Consider the following 17,684-nt stretch of genomic DNA (forward strand, 5'->3'; position numbering starts at 1 on the left):
CATCTCAGCAAACTGCTGATCAGTGAATTAGAGATTGAGCCATATATGTATTTTATTTTTTCATACATTATGAAATTTCTATTTCTTGAGGCCTTGCTATATGTCAGGTACACCTGTCTTGGCCAAAAGCAGGACACCTTCAGCCCCAGTCTCTGCAGGAGGTGGGAGGGTCCCTGGCCAGGGGAGGGTCTGCTGGGGTTCTCAGCCCTGGCTCTCTCGGGGTCCTGGCAGGACATGCTGAAGAACACTCCCAGAGGCCACCCGGACAGGCTGTCCCTGCAGCTCGCCCTCACAGAGCTGGAGACGCTGGCTGAGAAGCTCAATGAGCAGAAGCGGCTGGCCGACCAGGTGGCCGAGATCCAGCAGCTGACCAAGAGCGTCAGTGACCGCAGCAGCCTCAACAAGGTGAGTGCCAGGGTCCCCCCAACTGCTCTGAGAGCCTTTACCTGCTCTGAGGCCTTTAACACCTGTCCCTGGGCCTCCTCCCATCGGCCGCCCACTAGGTGGCAGTGTTCTCAGAGGGCGGGGAGTCCTTGTTTCTCTCTGAGCCCACGGACCTTACCAGATGAGAGTCTACACTGCACCCCCACATTCATTATTATCCGTTATTTTAGGATAAAAGCTGATTTTGTCCACCAGAGTCGTTGCCAGGAAAGACACCAGAAATGACAGTCTAGCTTCATGCGTATACAAGCAGGCTCTGGGGTCAGACTCTGGGTTTGAATCCAGATTTTGCCAGTGGTAGTCACTCTGTGGCCTCAGGGGAATCACCCAACCTCTCTGAACCTCACTTGCTCCCTCTGAAAGGAGGAGAACTCAGTGGTGCCGGACCCCAAGGCTACTGCGAGGCGAACAGAGGAATCCTTAAGATAAGGTGGCTGTTGTTGTTACTAGTGTTATTTGTAAAAAAGAAAGAGGAAAAATCCATGCCGTGTTTTGGGGTTGCAACTCAGGAACATTCTAGTAAAAAAAAAAACCAAAAAACCCAACAAAACCTTGGAAAACTTGCAGATGAGTCCATATAGAACCTTGTGTTTTCAGAACACAAAGCCGGTACTGAAAAGCATCATTCCCTCGAGTCACCTGTTGGTGCACATGACGTGAGGCGCCAGAGGCCGCACCCAGACCCGGGAGGCCCTGCACCCTGGGCCGCCCCGTTTTGACCGCTGGAGGGTGGAGGTTGGTGGGGATGACTCAGGGTGAGGCAACCGCATCTCAGGGCACAGGGGCAGGGACACTGGCTGTTTGGAGGGCAGAGACTTTGTGGTGTCTTCACGGGGAGGTGTTTAAATCTTTCGGGGAAAAACTGGGAGTCTCCTGGGCCTCAAAAGCAGAAGTATGGCCCGTGACGAAGACCAGTGAGATTTCAGCTACACGGGGTGGAACTTTCTGATAGTGCAGGAAGCTTTGCCCAGAGGACAACAGCCCTGTCCAGGTGGCCTGCACTTCACAGCGTGTGACACTGACCTATGCTGCCATTTTTCATCGCTGCCGCAGGCCTGTGAAGCCTGGACGGGAGAGTCTGTGGGCTGTTCTGAGCTTCAGGGGTTCAACATCTTTTATTTTTTTCTTTTCCCCCAAGGATTTTATTTATTTATTTGTCCGAGAGAGAGAGAAAGAGCAAACAAGCGGGGGGAGCAGCAGGCAGAGGGAGAGGGGGAAGCAGGCTTCCTGCTGAGCAGGGAGCCCGACGTGGGGCTCGATCCCAGGACCCTGAGACCATGACCTGAGCCAAAGGCAGAGGCTTACCGGACTGAGTCACCCAGGTGCCCCCAGGGGCCCTGCATCTGAAGAGTCTCCTTCCTCAGGCTACCTTCAGGCTGTACATGTGCTTTTAGGCCCACACACTATTTTTAAGAAGATGGAATCAGTTGCTGTCACTTAAAAATGGAAAGCTGTCTCATAAAATCCAGACTGGTAGGTCTTCTCGAAGCGTTGGAAGAGCCAGCCCGCCTTCTTGCAGGCCACTGGCCACCTGAGAAGCAGCTGCCGAGGCCCTCTCAGTCCCCAGTCCCTCCCCGCCTCCAGGCAGGGCTCCCTAACCAGCCCCATGCCAGACCTCTATATTGGAATGTCTCTAGAAAAACAGCCCGGCAGCTGCGCTGGTATCTGAGGGCGTCTGCCCTTGGGAGGTGTCCTCTTCTATCCCTCCCTGGGTCCCCTTCACTGTAACCGAGAGGATTTCACCGGGGCGGGAGCCGGGGGAAGCTGGGCAGGTGGATGTCCTCTGTGGCACCTGCTTGGGGGCAGACCCACTGCTCTCTTCTGCGCTGTCCCCCCCAGGGACCCGGGCAGTAAAAGGCTGTGGTCACTGGCCGGATGTCAGGAAGACCTGTTTGGTGTTGGGCAAGGAACTGAAAGCCCCGAGCCTCAGTTTCTCCACATGTCCAATGGGGGGCATTTTCGAGATGTGTGGGATGCAGTTGTGGCTGTGATGTGGCTGCACACTGTGCATACCCCTGGCCAGGGCCCCCCTTGAGCAATCTTGGCCGGTTCTGAGACCGGTCCGGTGATGTTCCTCTTGCCGTCTGTCACCCAGGGAAAAGCAGAACTGAAACCGGGTGCGTCCCAAACGGAACCCTGCCGGCTGTTTCAAAATGTGCCTGCTCAGGACTCTCCAGGGGAGTGTTTGTGCAATACCCGGCTTCCCCCCCACCCCCCTTTTATCTGCCTACGGGGCAGGGGCATGATTGCCAGCAGCCCAGGGGACTTCCAGGTTTTAGGTCATGGCACATGTGGCAGTCTTCAGCGGAGCCTGCTGTCTTCGGGGTTCCAGCCTTGTCTCTGGGAGCTGGCGTCAGCTTGCTGGCGGAGGGGGTAGTGTAAGGCAGCCCAGCCTTAGCCATGATGAGAGCCGCCCCCCCTCCCCCCAGGGGACCCTGAGTCATTGTTGTGTTAGGGGCCGCGGGGCCTCCCAGACCCCTGTCACGCCCGGCTGGCCGCCCGGTGCTGGTGACAGTGCACACGCCTGGCTGTGTCCCGTGCCACTGCTTGGCAAGCTGCTTTACCTCTGGGCTTTTGGCTTCCTCCTCTGGGCATGGGGATGGCCTCAGGGGCTGCGGAGCTGCTTAGACGGGAAGTGGGATCCTCAGTGCCCAGCGCAGTGCCTGGCAGGCAGTGGGCAGTTCAGGCCTTTGTGGCAATCTGGGACACATGGTTCTAGGGAGAATGACAGGGCCGTCTCTCCCAGGGGGAGGCTTAGGGTAATCTGCCCTTTCCCAGCAGGGGTGAGGAGGGAGGGAAGGATGACTTTTATCATCAGAGTCATGGGTTTTGGGAATGAATTTTGCTGAATGTTTTTCTCCCCTCTGAAAAAAAAAAAGTCCCTCTCAGTAAAAAGTTATTTTCCCGCTACGTCCCTGAGTGGGATGGTGGTCCCAACGCCGTCAGGGGCTTCTTGGGGTCCAGCCTGAGATCGGCAAACGCCTGCTCAGATGCCTGAGGCTTGAAGGTTTTTAGCCTCTTCGAGGGTCACCTCATTGACGGGCAGATCAGTGCCGGCCCCCTCGTGTGGCGAGGCTGATGGATTGTTCAGTTGAGGGTGCAGGGCTGGGACCTCTTCCGGGCCGAGGTCTCCCTGAGCGAGGCCACACCTCTTCATGGCAAAGACCATCGCAGACAGCACAGCTGTGGGGACGGCAGCGTCCCCGTCGATGGAGTACGCACAGACAGGGCCAGGCCGTTGGACACGTGACCGGGGCTGTGGGGACGGCAGCGTCCCCGTCGATGGAGTACGCACAGACAGGGCCAGGCCGTTGGACACGTGACCGGGGCTGTCGTGCACGGTGGGCGCTCAGCAGGGCCCCACACTTGGTGTCGTGTTCTCTGCTGTCACTGTCCTAAAATCCTTAATAATATTTGCACGAGGGCCGCATTTTCATCTTGCACCGGGCTCCGAAACGCCAGGCCCGGTAGTGCGTTACGTGGCGCTCTGAGCGGTGGCTCCCCACCCCACTTGACAGCTGGGGAAGCTGGGCGGCGGGCACGCGAAGTGACCTGCCAGGGTCCTGTGTAGCTGGTGTGCGGGGAGCCAGGGTGCAAGCCAGTGTCTGCGACTGCAGAGTTTGTGTCGCTGGTGGCGGCCACTGTGGAGAGGGGCGTCCGGGGCTGGCACACCTGAGAACGGGTGCTGGCCTTGGGCCAGCAGTCAGAGACCCCGGTGTGCAGTCCTCTGGCCTCCTCCCCGGTGCCTCTCGCCACTCACCACCTTTCTCCTCTGCCTCTCCCGGCCCCGGTCTCTTCTGCGTGCTTCGAGAGGATTCTGCCTCTTGGGCGCGGTGACGTCCGCGTGGCAGCGGGCGCGTTGCTGGTGTTCACTCTGCTCTGTCTCCCTCTCGCAGCTCTTGACCTCGGGTCAGCGGCAGCTGCTCCTGTGTGAGACGCTGACAGAGACCGTGTACGGCGACCGTGGGCAGCTGATCAAGTCCAAGGAGCGCAGGGTCTTCCTGCTCAACGACATGCTGGTCTGCGCCAACATCAATTTCAAGTAGGTGGACTTGGGTCGTAGCTCCGCTGCAGGGACTGTCCCCACCCCCGCTGTTGTGTCCCAGTTGCTGGAGTGGCCTCTCTGCGAGGGACTGGCCGTCCCTGCGAGGGGCTTGATTTGGGTTTCAGACATTCTGGCTTCCTCTCCCATCCCTTTTGGCCTGCTCTGTCCCTATTTCCCTGAGCCTCTGGAGTGGTTGTTCGGGGCCACCCCTGGCCTTTGGGCTAGCGGCTGTCCATCTTGCAGAGTGGTCTGTTCTAGAACTCTGCTGTTAGTCACTGAACAGCTTCCCGGGTTTCAACCACCCTGGGATTCAAGAGATTTTGCCACCACTGCCCCGGGCACTGTCTCCCCCATGGAGCCTGGCCTCCTGTCTGAGACTGAGGTGGTGGAAATGCCCGGAGCTGGGCTTCCAGGCTGTGCCCGAAAGAACTAGAACCTGGGTGGGGTGAGGGCCGTTGTGCCCCCGGCTAGTGTCAGGCCTCCAGAGGTCTTTTACTGGGGCTCACACAGGGAGTTCACGCAAAGACGGAGACATTTTTGACTTCTCTTGAATATTTGAAGAGCCAGCATTCCAGGCCCACCTTGCCCAGGGCCACAGGGGCCTGTCACTGGGTCACACGGCCTCCTTGCTGGGTCTCGTGCTCTGCCAGCTTCTCGGTCCCCACCTGGCGCCATTCACTCACTTGCGTCCCCTGCTTGAGCCTGTGGCCAAGGGATTGTGCTAGATGCACTCGGGCTGGGGCCAGTGCGGCTGGGGCTCTTAACCCCTGGAGTGGAGGAGACTCCGCTCCCGGTAGCTGACAGAGCTTTAAAAATCCTCGCGGAAACACCGATACGAAGACGGTAACTGAGATCCAAAGGGGCGTTACCTGTACCTCTCGGCTGGAGCCCCTGAGGTTAGCTCTGCACCCAGAGTCGGCCAGGGTGGGCATGGCCACGGAGCAGATTTGGGGACAGTCCCCATGGCTGTGGCTCAGGCACCCGGAGCAGCGCTGTCCGGGGACTCCCAGGCTCACTCACCCTCCGACCACCCATCCGTCCGTCCATCCACCAGACTTACTGGGATCTACCTTTCTGCCAGTTCGCAGGTCTGGAGGAGACCTGGCACTGGTAGGGGACTCAGGGGAAGAAGCTTCTGTCCCCACTCACTGTGGTGGTGCTTAAGGCTCGCTCATTCCCTCCCTCCCTGACTCCTGCGCTGTGATTTTTCAGGCACTCTTTCTGGAGAACACCTGCTCTGCCCCCTGCCGCTCGGGGTCTAGCCTGGTGTGAGTGGGTCAGGGCGGGCTGGCGGCCCATGTTGGGGGGTGGGAGGGATCAGCTTAGGTGACATTGGTGTGAGTCACGTGACCTGTCCGCTCGTTGGTGTCCTTGTCTGGATGAATACAGGCTTCCTAGTAGGGCCCTTGTGGGAATCACAGGTGACTGGAGGCCAGTGGCCAGCTCCGGGAGAAGGCCTTCCTGTGGTCCCCGATGTGCATGCCTGGCCCAGCCCCGTGGCTGGCCTCCACTGGTCGCAGCCCCCTAGAGATCACTCAGTAACAGGAATGACCTTCCTTTCCATTTTGTCTTTTTCCTCAGGCCTGCCAACAACAGGTATGGGTTTGGGGGCTCGGGGCCTCGGGGCATGTGATTCTGGATCTGGGCTGGGGCCTGGGTACCCCGGGGCTTGCGCCTCATCCATGGCTCCCTGCTCCTCCCAGCTTGGTTTGGGCCCGAGGTCTTGTGCTTGTGCGGCGAGGGGGCCTGGCTGAGCTGGCGTGCTGAGGAGTGTGTTCTGGGCTGGCCCTGGGCCTGGGCTGCTGCGGGCTCTCCAGGGCCGCCTCCTGTCTGTCCTGGCAGGGGCCAGCTGGAGATCAGCAGCCTGGTGCCCCTGGGGCCCAAGTACGTGGTGAAGTGGAACACGGCGCTGCCCCAGGTGCAGGTGGTGGAGGTGGGCCAGGAGAGCGGCTCCTACGACAAGGACAACGTGCTCATCCAGCATGCGGGCGCCAAGAAGGCCTCTGCCGTGGGCCAGGCCCAGAGTGAGTACCCGGCCCGCGGCTGCCCGTGGGACACCTGCCCAGGCCTGGGGGCCCGGTGTCCGAGCCCCGGACCGATGGGCCCCCTGGCCGAGAGGCTTCGACCGGTTCGCCGCCCCATCCTACACAGAGCATACCCAGACCCCCAGCTGCTCGTGCGCACTCCAGAGTCACCCCTCCATCCTGTGCACTGGACACTGTCCCTGCTCCCCACCACGACACCCCCCTGCACCTGTGTGCCTACACATGTGTCTACACGAGCGTACATGCGTGATGTTCGTCTATACAAGTGCACATGCGTGATGCATGCCTACACATGTGCCTACATGAGTGCACACACTCGTGTTGGTGCTTGACCATTGCCTGCCCCCATGGGACCTCAGTGGATGGCCCTCCTCTCTGTGTCGTAGTTCCCCTGTCTGTGCAGTGAGGGGCCCAGGTAACACTCCCCTAGGCTCCTCGACCCTCAGGGCCCAGGCTCAGAGCTGTCTGCCTCCGCCTTTTCTGGTCCGAGAGGAATGAGAACTCGGAGGGAGGACCTGGGCAGCCTCTCGGCTGTGCGCCTCTGTCCATCTCTGTGGTGGCCGTCACCAGCACGCCTGGTCTGGTGCAGGAGGCTCCTGGGGGCTGTTCTTCCCCAAGTCTTTGCCCCCTTCCTCTCCGTACTCCACCCTTCCCCTGGTGTGGCCACACCCACCTCTCTGTTCCTGAGGGGCAGAGCCCCTCCGGCCCTCGGGCCTTCTCCCAGCCTCCGCCCTTCTGCGGACACTTCGGCTGTCCTACTTCGGTCTAGTTTGCCTTTACTCAGCTTAGCTTAGATGACACCTCTGCAGGGAAGCCTTTCCTGATTCCTTTGGATTGGGCCAGGCCCCCTGTCCTGAGCGCTCAAGGCCCGGTTCTGTGGTCACCTTCCCCGGTGATGGTTTGGCGGCAGCCCTCTCCTGGGGCCGGTGGGCAGGGGGTGTTGACCGCTGTTTGTTGAGTGAAGGGAAGACCCCAGCTGCAGGGCTGGCAGGGAGGAGCTGGGCTGGAGGCCCCTTCCACAGGCGCTGGCTCCCCTGCCCACCGGCCCGGCTCTGTCTAGGGTCTGATCTGGGACGGTGCCTCTCTGGGCTGCGGGCAATTCTGGCAATAGAGCGGGAGGGATAGCACCGTGCAGTGTCGCTCTCTGAGGGCCAGGCTGGCCGGTTGCACCCACCCCCAGTTGCTGGGTCCCTTCTCCTGGGTCTGTGAGCAGGAAGGGCTATTTCGTGGTTTCCAGAAGCACCCTCCCCCTCCCCCACCCCCAGCGAAGGGCTTCCTTTGTCCTCCCCAGAGATGCCTTCAGCCCTAGCTTGACCCAACCTTATGGCTACCAGCCACCCTGGGGCCCCTCCATCACTGCCGTGTTTCTTGAACGAGATTACTACGCGGCCTGACTCCTTTCAAGGGAAAAAGAAAGAATTCTTCATTCTTCTTTTTTTTCCCTTTCTTTTTTAAGATTTTATTTATTTACTTGACAGAGAGATCACAAGTAGGCAGAGAGGCAGGCAGAGAGAGAGGGGGAAACAGGCTCCCTGCTGGGCAGAGAGCCCAATGCGGGGCTCGATCCTGGAACCCTGAGATCATGATCCGAGCCGAAGGCAGAGGCTTAACCCACTGAGCCACCCAGGCACCCTAGAAAGAATTCTTCTTGAATCCTAGTTGGCCTTGAATGATTTTTTATTCAGATATGCGCAAAGACAAGACTAGGTGTGAGAAAGTTCTGATGCTTCTATCCCTTGGACAACCATAAAACCAAAACAGAATCAGAAGTGGGATGACCGTGAAGCTACAACACATCACGATTCAAATTAACGGCATTCGTTTAATGTGGCGGATGCCGTTGTTTTGCGGGAACCCCGTTGCTCACGACGTGGCTATGGACCTCTTCGGGGGCAGGTTCTCTCAGGGCCTCTGGAACTCTCCCCTAGGGTGCCCTATGGTGACCAGAGCTGCCCACTAGCTTGCCCACTAGGCTCACCGCAAGTCGGTCTTTGCTCTTTGGGTGTGAGGCATCACTTCCCTGCCAGGCCCCCTTGTTCCCTGCTCGTTACTTGGAGACCATCTAGGCGCTCCTTGCTCTTGACCAGAGTCTGCTGGGGCCCTGACCCTGTGCAGCAAAACGTGGCCTGAAAGTCACCACATCCAGGAGACTCAGGAAGTACATCTGTTTTTCACACCGTCCTCTAGATGAAAACCCCAAGTAAGCCCTCCCCCCAGGGTTCCATAAGACCCCAGCTCGAGAGACTGGGGCCTCAAGAATACAGCCCAAAGTCCCTAGCACAGCATTCAAGGACTTCCCCTCCTGGCCTGCTGCTCCTCTTGCTGCTCGTCTCCCGTGCCCCAGCACCACATCTGTATCATCCCCAGAGACCCGGGCACCCTCACTGTCCCCTTGGCCTGATATCTTTCCTCCTAGTGCCTTTCTTCAGTTGTGATTGTTAATTATTCCCCCTTTTCCCCTTCACCTAGGTGATAAGTTCTCTAAGAACAGGGATCCTGGGGCCCCTGGTGGCTCAGTGGGTTAAAGCCTCTGCCTTCAGCTCAGGTCATGATCTCAGGGTTCTGGGATTGAGCCCCATATTGGGCTCTTTGCTTAGTGGGGAGCCTGCCTCTCTCTCTGCCTGCCTCTATGCCTACTTGTGATCTTTATCTGTCAAATAAATAAATAAAATCTTTAAAAAAAAATGAAAAAAAAAAAAAAAGAACAGGGGTCCTTTCTGTCTTATTTACAGCTATCTAACAGTTGGAATGGAACCTGGCACACAGTAGGTCCTCAGTACATCTGTGAACACTTCGCTGTCTGTGGGCTTCCTCAAACCACAGTCCCTTTGCATATGCTGTTCTCCTTTTATGGCAGCATGCCCACCACATGCCTGGCCCTATGAAGGTTCCTTACTTCTTGCCAGCATAGTTGCTTCTTAGTCTTCTGGCCTCCTGTGACTCTTTGAGAGTGGCCTGGACCCAGATGCTAGACTACCTATGATTAGATCTGTGCCCCCTTCCCCCCCTTGCCACACAGACTGGGAACTCCACCAGGTCAAGAGCCTGGCAATGTCTCCTCCTGTGTCTGTAGTGCCATATCTCCAGGGTGACAGGTCTTCCTTTTTCCAGTGAATGGACACTTGGGTCCTAGTTAACCCCTCCTCCACCCGTGAAGTTGAGTTGGGTCTCTTCTCTGCCCAGATAAGGTGTATTTCGGCCCCCCGCGCCTCTTCCAGGAGCTGCAGGACCTGCAGAAAGATCTGGCTGTGGTTGAGCAGATAACCTTTCTCATCAGCACACTGCACGGCACCTACCAGGTACCCAAGCCCGGCCCGGTTCTGTGGGGTTTGGGCTCCTCCCTTGGGCAGTGCCCAGCCTCAGCAGGCAGGGTGGGAGAGGGCTCAGGTCTTAGCTCAGGCCCCAGGCATGCTCCTGGTTTCTGAACCCTGCAGGCAGAAGGAGCAGCTACAGCTAGCTCCCTACTGCTACCTGGACGCCTGGTAGGTGGCCTCTGGTTCAGGGTGAAGCTCCGATGGGGGTTAAGTGGGGTCTGGGTGCGTGGTGATTTTTTGTTCTCTGCACAGTGACCAGTCAGCCTCGCAGCCCCTTCCTGGACCTCACCCCAAAGCTGGAGAGGAAGCTGGCTGGGAGGTTGTATCCCTCTCGAAGGAGGGGAGCCAGGTGGGGTCTGAATGAGGGCTGGGAAGCCTGTCTGGGCCTGCAGCCCAGGGGGCCATCCACCTGCCGTGGCTGAGTCAGGGGTCCCTGTCGAGCTCCCCAGCTCCTCCCCCCGGGGCCCCCTGAATGCTCTAGGCTCCCGTGTGGCTTTGGGCCTTGTGGTGATCTCATTGGCATCCTCGACCCTAGAACCTGAACATGACCGTGGCTCAAGACTGGTGCTTGGCCCTGCAGAGGCTAATGCGGGTGAAGGAGGAGGAGATCCACTCGGCCAACAAGTGTCGTCTCAGGCTCCTGCTTCCTGGAAAACCCGACAAGTGAGATGGGGAATGGCCACTGTGGGAGGTGGGGGGACGTGGGGAAGGGTCACCCAGAGCGGACCTCTTCATCAGGGTGGTCGTGGGCGTGGCTGTGTACACCCTGCGGGCCCTGCCCCAGCACGGCATTTGGCATGGAGGGGGTGCTTATGATCCAATGAATGAATGAATGAATGAATGTCCAGTTCGTACCCGGCTTAAGCCCATCCTCTGTTAGGAGACTCAGGACTTAGATGCTCTGCTGTTGGTTGGTTCCATTTATGCTGTGACCTTTTTCCTGCAGATGGCACAGAGCCCTGAGACAAGGCCCTGGGTCCTCCATGGACCCAACCTCCCCCTGACCCCCCCGGCATGGGCCCTGGCCCCAAATGCCTTGTAGATCCTCAGCTGATGTTTGTGGAATTGATGACAGGTGTGACAGAGACAGGGAAGGCTAGCTGAACGCCAGTTTGCCGATGAGGGCGGGGAGGCTCCAAGAGTCGGATAGCCCCCACGCCGCCGGCCGCAGAGTAGGAGGTCAAGCCGGGCTCTGACCTGAAGCCTGGGCTGATGCCGCTTGGGGGCTCACAGCCTGGATTTGAACTTGAGGATGGGGCACTTGGGGGACAGAGCATTACAGGCACACTGGCTGCAGGGCTGGGAAGGTTGGAGCACTGTCGTTTGAGGTAAGGCCACAAGCCCAGGAGCCCAAGATATGAGGCTCCAGGCTGGAGTCTCAGAGGCAGAGGGGCAGGGCTCTGAGCTGGGATCCGGCTGCCATTCCCCTGATGCAGCCCCTTCCTGCCCCTGCATCCCTTTCTCCCATGGGAGAGTCAGTGACACTGGCACCGTCTCCCTCCCTGAACCGCCCCCCCCACCATAGAGAACAGGCCCCAGAGGACCCTGAGGGACCCACTGCTTTGAGATGAGAGGACAGTAGTGTGACAACAGTGACCTCTAGCTGCCCAAGCCCATTGCAAGCTCATTCGTTCACATGTCCATTGTGCACACATCGCGGAACACCCACACTGGGCGCTGGGAGCGGGCCGACGGGAGTCTGTTTCTCCCGGCAGAGGCTCCCAGTCGGATGTGTACGTGTGTCTGGTGAGGCCCGAGGAAAACTGACTGGGGAGCCCTGGAAGGGCCTCTCGAGTCGCTAGGCCCACCCCAAGCCTGGGGGTGGGGGACTGGGCTGGGGAGCATGGCCTGGTGGCTTTGCGGAGAGACCGCCATGGTTGGTGGAGGGACTCTGCCCGCAGGGGACGGAGGCTTGGCTGGGCTCCAGCCTTTCTGGCCTCGCAGTGATGCTCTGAGCGGAGCTGGTACCACGGCCGGTGCCCGTGGCGGAGGCAACAACCAGGAGCTAGTTCTGGGCACTCATACTCCTCGCCCTCTTGCCGCAGGTCCGGCCGCCCCATCAGCTTCATGGTGGTCTTCATCACCCCCAACCCCCTGAGCAAGATCTCCTGGGTCAACAGGTTGCACTTGGCCAAGATCGGACTCCGTGAGTAAAGCCCTGGGGAGAGTGCGTCAGGGGCAAGGGGTGCGGAGCAGGGAGGCTTGGGGTGTGCATGCGTGGGTGCTGGGGGCAGGGACGCTTCTGAGTTGGAGGTAGGCCGTGCCAAGGAGGAACACGGGAGCCAGGGTCCTGAGTCCTGAGGCTCTGCCTAGTAACCCTGCACAAGTCACGGCCGCTGTCTGAGCCTCAGTTTCCCTGTCTATAAAGTGATGGCAACCGACGATGTCGATGAGCAGTTGTCAGGGCCCTGGGGGGGCTGGTCAGGGCGTGGCTGCTGAGAGACTTTCTTTCCGTGGGGTGATGCGAATGTTTCAAACCTAGGTAGTGCGGAGTATGCTAGAAACCTTGACGCGAAGACTTTAAAAGGGTGGGCTTTATGGTAACCGGACTCTTTCTCAATCAAACTGTTACCCAAAGGAAAAAACAAAGCAGTGCAGGTTAGATTAAACTGATTCTCAACCAGGTCCTCTTTGTTATTTTTCTTTTGTCTTGTGCATCCCGTAATGATTACTTAGATAAACAAGACAATGTTTACAGAGTGCTTCCTACGTGGTTGACGGTTTTCTAAGCATTTTACGCATCTCTTTCTTTTCACATTGATGATAACTCTTGAAGGTAGGTTCTGTTGTGGACCCCCTTGTACAGTGGAGGGCTCTGAGACTCAGAGAGGTGCAGTGACTTGCCCGAGCTCACACAGCAGGAAGGGGCAGAGCTGTGCTCCTGTGCTCCGACCCTGGGCAATCTGCCAGAGTCCACTTGGGACCACCGTCCCTCTGCCAACCCCCACTGGGAGAGTTTCTGTCTGCAAACCGCAAGTTTGTCCAGCTGTAAGGACTTTATACTTGCCCGTTAGAGCTACTAGTTCCTGCGGTGTACCAGAATTCCCGTTTGCTGCTTCTGGCCAATAACGGGGACATTTTTTGTTTCATTGTTGTTGTTTTTTCGGTGTGATCTTATTATAGGCTTTGAGATGTTTCTGGAAAGAAGTGAGGACCTTTGACCCTGGCTTTCATCAATTAAAAAAATAATTATGGAATGAGTCTTTACTGTGATTTTGGGCGTGGGGAAAAGAGCAATGACAAAAACTGAAAGATCCCTGCTCTCAGGGAAGCTCTGATTTATGAGGGGCAGATAGGCATTACATGAGGAGCAAATCAGCAGGGAGAGGTGGGGCCATTTAGGGAACAGAGTTGGGTGATGTGCCTGTCACTGAGCCTGGGGGTCAGGACTGCTATCAGGGAGGGCCCCTGGGAAGGGACATCTAAAGCCAATGGAAATCTGGCAAAGCAGTCTAGGCTTCAGAACAGCAAGTGCAAAGGTCCTGTGGTGGCCAGAGCTGATGAATCATGGGGAGAGAAGTAGGCAGTTGGAAGGACAGGCAGGTTTTCCAGAAAGCCAGGGAGAGATGTAGGGAGCTTTTTCTGAGTGTGATGGCCAGCTGTTCCTTGTAGTGGTGAGAGCTGGGCGGCATCTGGTCTGGTTTCCACTTGAGTGGATTGTTCTGCCCGCTGTGCTGAGAGGGCCTATGGAGGCGGGAGGAAATGGGGAGGAGTTTGTGGCTTTGAAGGAGCCAGGGTCAGAGGCCTTCTTGATCTGGTGCTGACGTGGCACAAGCCTCTGCTGGATGTTTCCGGGCGGCCAAGAGAGCTGCAGAGGGAGGAGAGAGGATATTAAGCAGAGACAGCCCCAGCTTTGGCAGCGGACCGCTAGCCCCAGGGAAGGCTGACGTGGTTCCCCTGCTGACCCATGGAGCAGTTCAGTCTCGGGCATGCCAGAGCCCGATTGTACACCTGCTCTAAAGGCAGGTCGGTCTCCAGTTTGAGGCCCAGCTGCTCTGCCGAGTGGGGCTTGGTGTTGGAGGCAGTGGAGCCGAGTGGTGTGGACCTCTCCTTTCTTGGCTGCCTGTGACGCGCTCAGCTGCTTTATCTCCACGCGGGTTTCACTGCAGCAGAAGTTTTAATGGAAGGAGAGTCATTTGAAATCTTATTTGAATGCCTGGGTTCCCCTGGGGCTTGAATAATTTGTTCCTTTTATTTTGCCAGTTTTTTTTTTTTTTTTTTCTTAAACCTGCAGTGCTTGGTCGGGTGTGGTGGGGAATAATACGAGCCTTTTGGTAATAGAATATGTTAAAAACATTTATTCACAAAGGATGTGATTCCTTTCATTTTTTTTTTTTTTTTGATCTTTCTCTTTTCCCGACTACCACATATGGAGATCATAATCCACTGAACATTGAGGAAGGAGAGGGCTGGACTGGGGGTGCCTGGGATCCAGAATGGGGGGGGTCAGTTCTGCCCCTAGGGAGGAAAGGGCAGGGTGTCCTGGGGAATCTGGGGCCAGCTTCACATCCCAGCGGGGCTTCTCCAGTGCCGTGGGGTCAAGGGAAAGGCCTCTGGGAGGTGACTCAGACTGGAGCTCTAGGGGTCCTCTCCCCCTTACATTTGGGGATCTTAGGACCTCATGAAATGGATCCAGGCTGTCTGGGGTCAGTTTTTGGTTCTGTCCCTTCCCAGCTCTGTGATCTCGGACAAATGATTTAGCCTTTACTTGCCTTTCCCCAACAGAAAGTGGGGATAATGTCAGTGCCCCTCTCATGGGGCTCCTATAGGGAGATGGGCGTGGAAGCGCCCTGGGACAGCCAGCACCTGGCCTGTGGAGGAAGCTCCTAGGATGGGAGAGCCTGCATCTCACGGATGGGGAAGTGACCCGTCTACGGTCGCATGTGATTCAGTGCCGAACAGGGAGGGGACACACCACCCTCTCACCCCTCTGCCAATTAGTCTCCTATTCAGAAAGGCTCCAGGAAAGGCCCCAGAGAAGGAAGAGGCATGGCCGGGGGCTTTCAGCACTCCCTGCCTGTGTCCCCTCACCCGAAGCTCTTTGAGTGCTGTGTTTGTGGCTCTTACACCCCCCGGTCACTGGAGCCTTTCCCATCACAACTCTCCATATTCCCTCCTTCCCAGAGGACCTGGGCTGGGCAGGCTGCGGGCTGGTCCCAAGCTCCCAGGGACACATCCTCGCAGGACATGGCCTGGCCCCCCTTCTGCCTCTGACTTGGCTATAAGTCCTCCCAGTGACCCCCGTCCTTCTCCTGGTGACAGTCGAGTGGAGGGTCCTGAGCGCGGCCCAGGCAGCGTGCTGAGCTCATTCTGGCTCTCTTCTCCTCTGGCTCTCAACATGGACATGGGCACTGGGACCTGCCCAAGCCCTTAGCTGGCAGTAGTGGGTCACCCACCCCAGCTGGGTGACCACGGCCATTCGCCTGGCCTTCCCCGGGCACCGGTGTCTCTCTGTCCCTGTGGGCAGATGTTTGCAATGTCTGTGGCCTTGGCCAGTGGCCTCTCCATGGCTCTGTGTGTAAGGGGAGCTTTGAAGGCAGTCTCGGATTTAGAAAGTAGAGAAGGTTGGCCCAGGAGGCCGCCCTGGAGTATCATAGCAGCGGTGGGAAAGTCGCAGCGCCAGGTGTGAGCACAGGGTCTTTGGGAGGCCGGGCAGGGTCGGGGAGCAGGGCGGGGCCGGGGGCTCAGCCCAGTGGAGGGGCGGTGGCCACCCTCAAGCCCCCGGTTAGGCAGACTCCTCAACGCCAAGACCGCGATCTCCCGATGTCTTGAGGGCCTGGCATATACTACTTTCTGTCCCCCAGCACTCACAGTGACCCTTGAATGGTTGGAATAATTTCCTGCGTTTTCCGGAGGGGCCAGCGGACTCAGAGAGGTTCAGTGTCTGGCTCTGCGTCACACAGGAAGGGAGCTGGAGGCCGAGTTGGGATCCGCTGCAGTCGGCGTCCTGCCGCCAGTGGGGATGCGCTGAGGGCGCGGAGGTCGGGGGAGTGGAAGGGGCCGCGGCCTCCAGCCCTCGAGCTCCCCCCGCTGCCCCACGGGGTGCTGCTACGTTCGGTGGGTGCTGGCAAACAGAGCCGGGCGCTGAATAAGCCCCCACTTAATGTCACCTGGAAACCTGGGCTCTGCCGACGGTGCCGGTGCTTAATGTCACTTATCCCAAGCGGGCTTTCAATTTTCAACTGCAACAGCCTTCTAATTTGGTCTCAGCTGCCGTGGTTTTGTGACAGGAACAATGGCAATGGCAGATGGGGAGCTACAACTCCATTTTCCTTTAACGCTCCCGATCGCAGGCAGGGAAGGCACCATCTGGAAGGAGAAGGTCAGATCATTAAAAAATATATATCATAATAAAGTGCCAGGACTTGATAGGCTGTGGGCATGGGGGGAAGGAGAGAAGAGGGGCTCGGGCGGCGTGGTGACGGAGGGGGGCTATGTTCACAGACCAAGCTCTGGGAAGGAGCTGGAGCTTCAGGGACAGTTGCATTTGAGCTGTCTGTTGGGCTCTGGGGCGGAAGGGGCCTGATCAGGTAGGGGCCTGAGAGCAGGGCAGGCTCAAGTCCCGCCTGGCTTTGCTCACCATCCAGGGGTTTGTCTGGGAGGCAGCACAGTGGTCGCGATGTCAGCACCTGCCCGGGGGAAGGGTGCTGTCCCTCGGCGGGCTCTCTGGGCTGTCACCCCGTGCTCGGTCCACTCTCCGGCTCCTGGGCCGAGCATTTGATGTCCCCTGGCCTCCGGTTCCCCGGGTAAGAGGGGGATGCCAACTCCCACCCCTCCTGGCGGCCCTGAGGGTGAAATGAGGCCTCCCGTGGGACAGAGCTTTGTAAACTGTGGAGTGTGGTGTAAATGGCTGGTCTGTTATGATGGCGCCTGTCCTGTGCTGCGGCTGTCCGTTCCGTGACGGCCTTGCCTCCTTGGTGAGCTGTCCTTTGCTGTGACTCTGCCTCCAGGACCCAGTGGGGCGGAGACCCGACGCTGGGGCTGCCTCTGTGCCCGTTGGGGAGTGAGCCCCCCACGCAGCCGGGGGACTGCTGGCCGGGTGGGCTCCCCGGGCACGTGGGCTGGAGCCTCTGCCGAAGCAGGCTGGTCACGTCGTAATGCCTGACATTTGTGGATGTCTTTCACTTCTCAGACAGCATCCTCTGTGCCCCCTCGTCCCAGCTCCTCCTGCCACAGCTGGCACCGGGAAGACAGCTTTCTCCGGTGGCAGGGCATTGGTTAAAGCCATGTTATTGGGGTGTGATTGACATGCCTCATAGAGAACACAGGTGAAGGTGGGGAGCCTGTGGGCACATATGCACGTATACACTCACGCATGTACTCTCATGGACACACACACTTCACGCACACATGCACTCACGCACACTTACACACTGGCGCACACTCTGTTATGGGCACACACACACTCATGTACACAACCCATGCACACACTCACGCAACACTTATGCACACCCACACTCACACACTCTCATGGGCACACACACACACACTCAGGTATGCACACAGGCACATGCACACTCACACTCGTGCACACTCTCATGGGCACACGCACTCATGCACACACATGCACATTTACACACTGGTGCACACTCTCTTATGGGCACACATGCACACTCATGTACACAACCCATGCACACACTCATGCAACACTTACGTACACTCACACTCACACACTCTCATGGGCACACACACTCATGCACACTCAGGTATACACACGCAACACACTCCTGCACACTCACACTCATACACATACGGGCACACACACTCATGCACACACACACACGCACACACATACTCATGCACACACAGAGGAAAAAATAGGCAAACCAACAAGAG

The 17,684-nt window shown here is 58.0% G+C and overlaps 1 protein-coding gene across 6 annotated transcripts in view; it reads left to right on the forward strand.

Annotated features, from left to right (window-relative positions):
* ARHGEF10L (Rho guanine nucleotide exchange factor 10 like) overlaps positions 1–17,684 on the forward strand; it is a 100,796-nt gene that overhangs the window by 39,908 nt on the left and 43,204 nt on the right. For 3 of the 6 annotated variants that reach the window (XM_044237273.1, XM_044237275.1, XM_044237277.1), the window contains 7 exons: positions 232–405; positions 4,341–4,486; positions 6,071–6,085; positions 6,332–6,513; positions 9,718–9,833; positions 10,384–10,511; positions 11,894–11,994. In XM_044237273.1, the coding sequence (XP_044093208.1) occupies positions 232–405; positions 4,341–4,486; positions 6,071–6,085; positions 6,332–6,513; positions 9,718–9,833; positions 10,384–10,511; positions 11,894–11,994 (862 nt within the window). The remainder of the gene's footprint in view (positions 1–231; positions 406–4,340; positions 4,487–6,070; positions 6,086–6,331; positions 6,514–9,717; positions 9,834–10,383; positions 10,512–11,893; positions 11,995–17,684) is intronic. The other 3 variants (XM_044237274.1, XM_044237276.1, XM_044237278.1) reach the window with 1 other exon arrangement.

This window comes from Neovison vison, chromosome 2, assembly GCF_020171115.1.
Source record: "Neovison vison isolate M4711 chromosome 2, ASM_NN_V1, whole genome shotgun sequence".
In the NCBI taxonomy this organism is placed as follows: Eukaryota; Metazoa; Chordata; class Mammalia; order Carnivora; family Mustelidae; genus Neogale; species Neogale vison.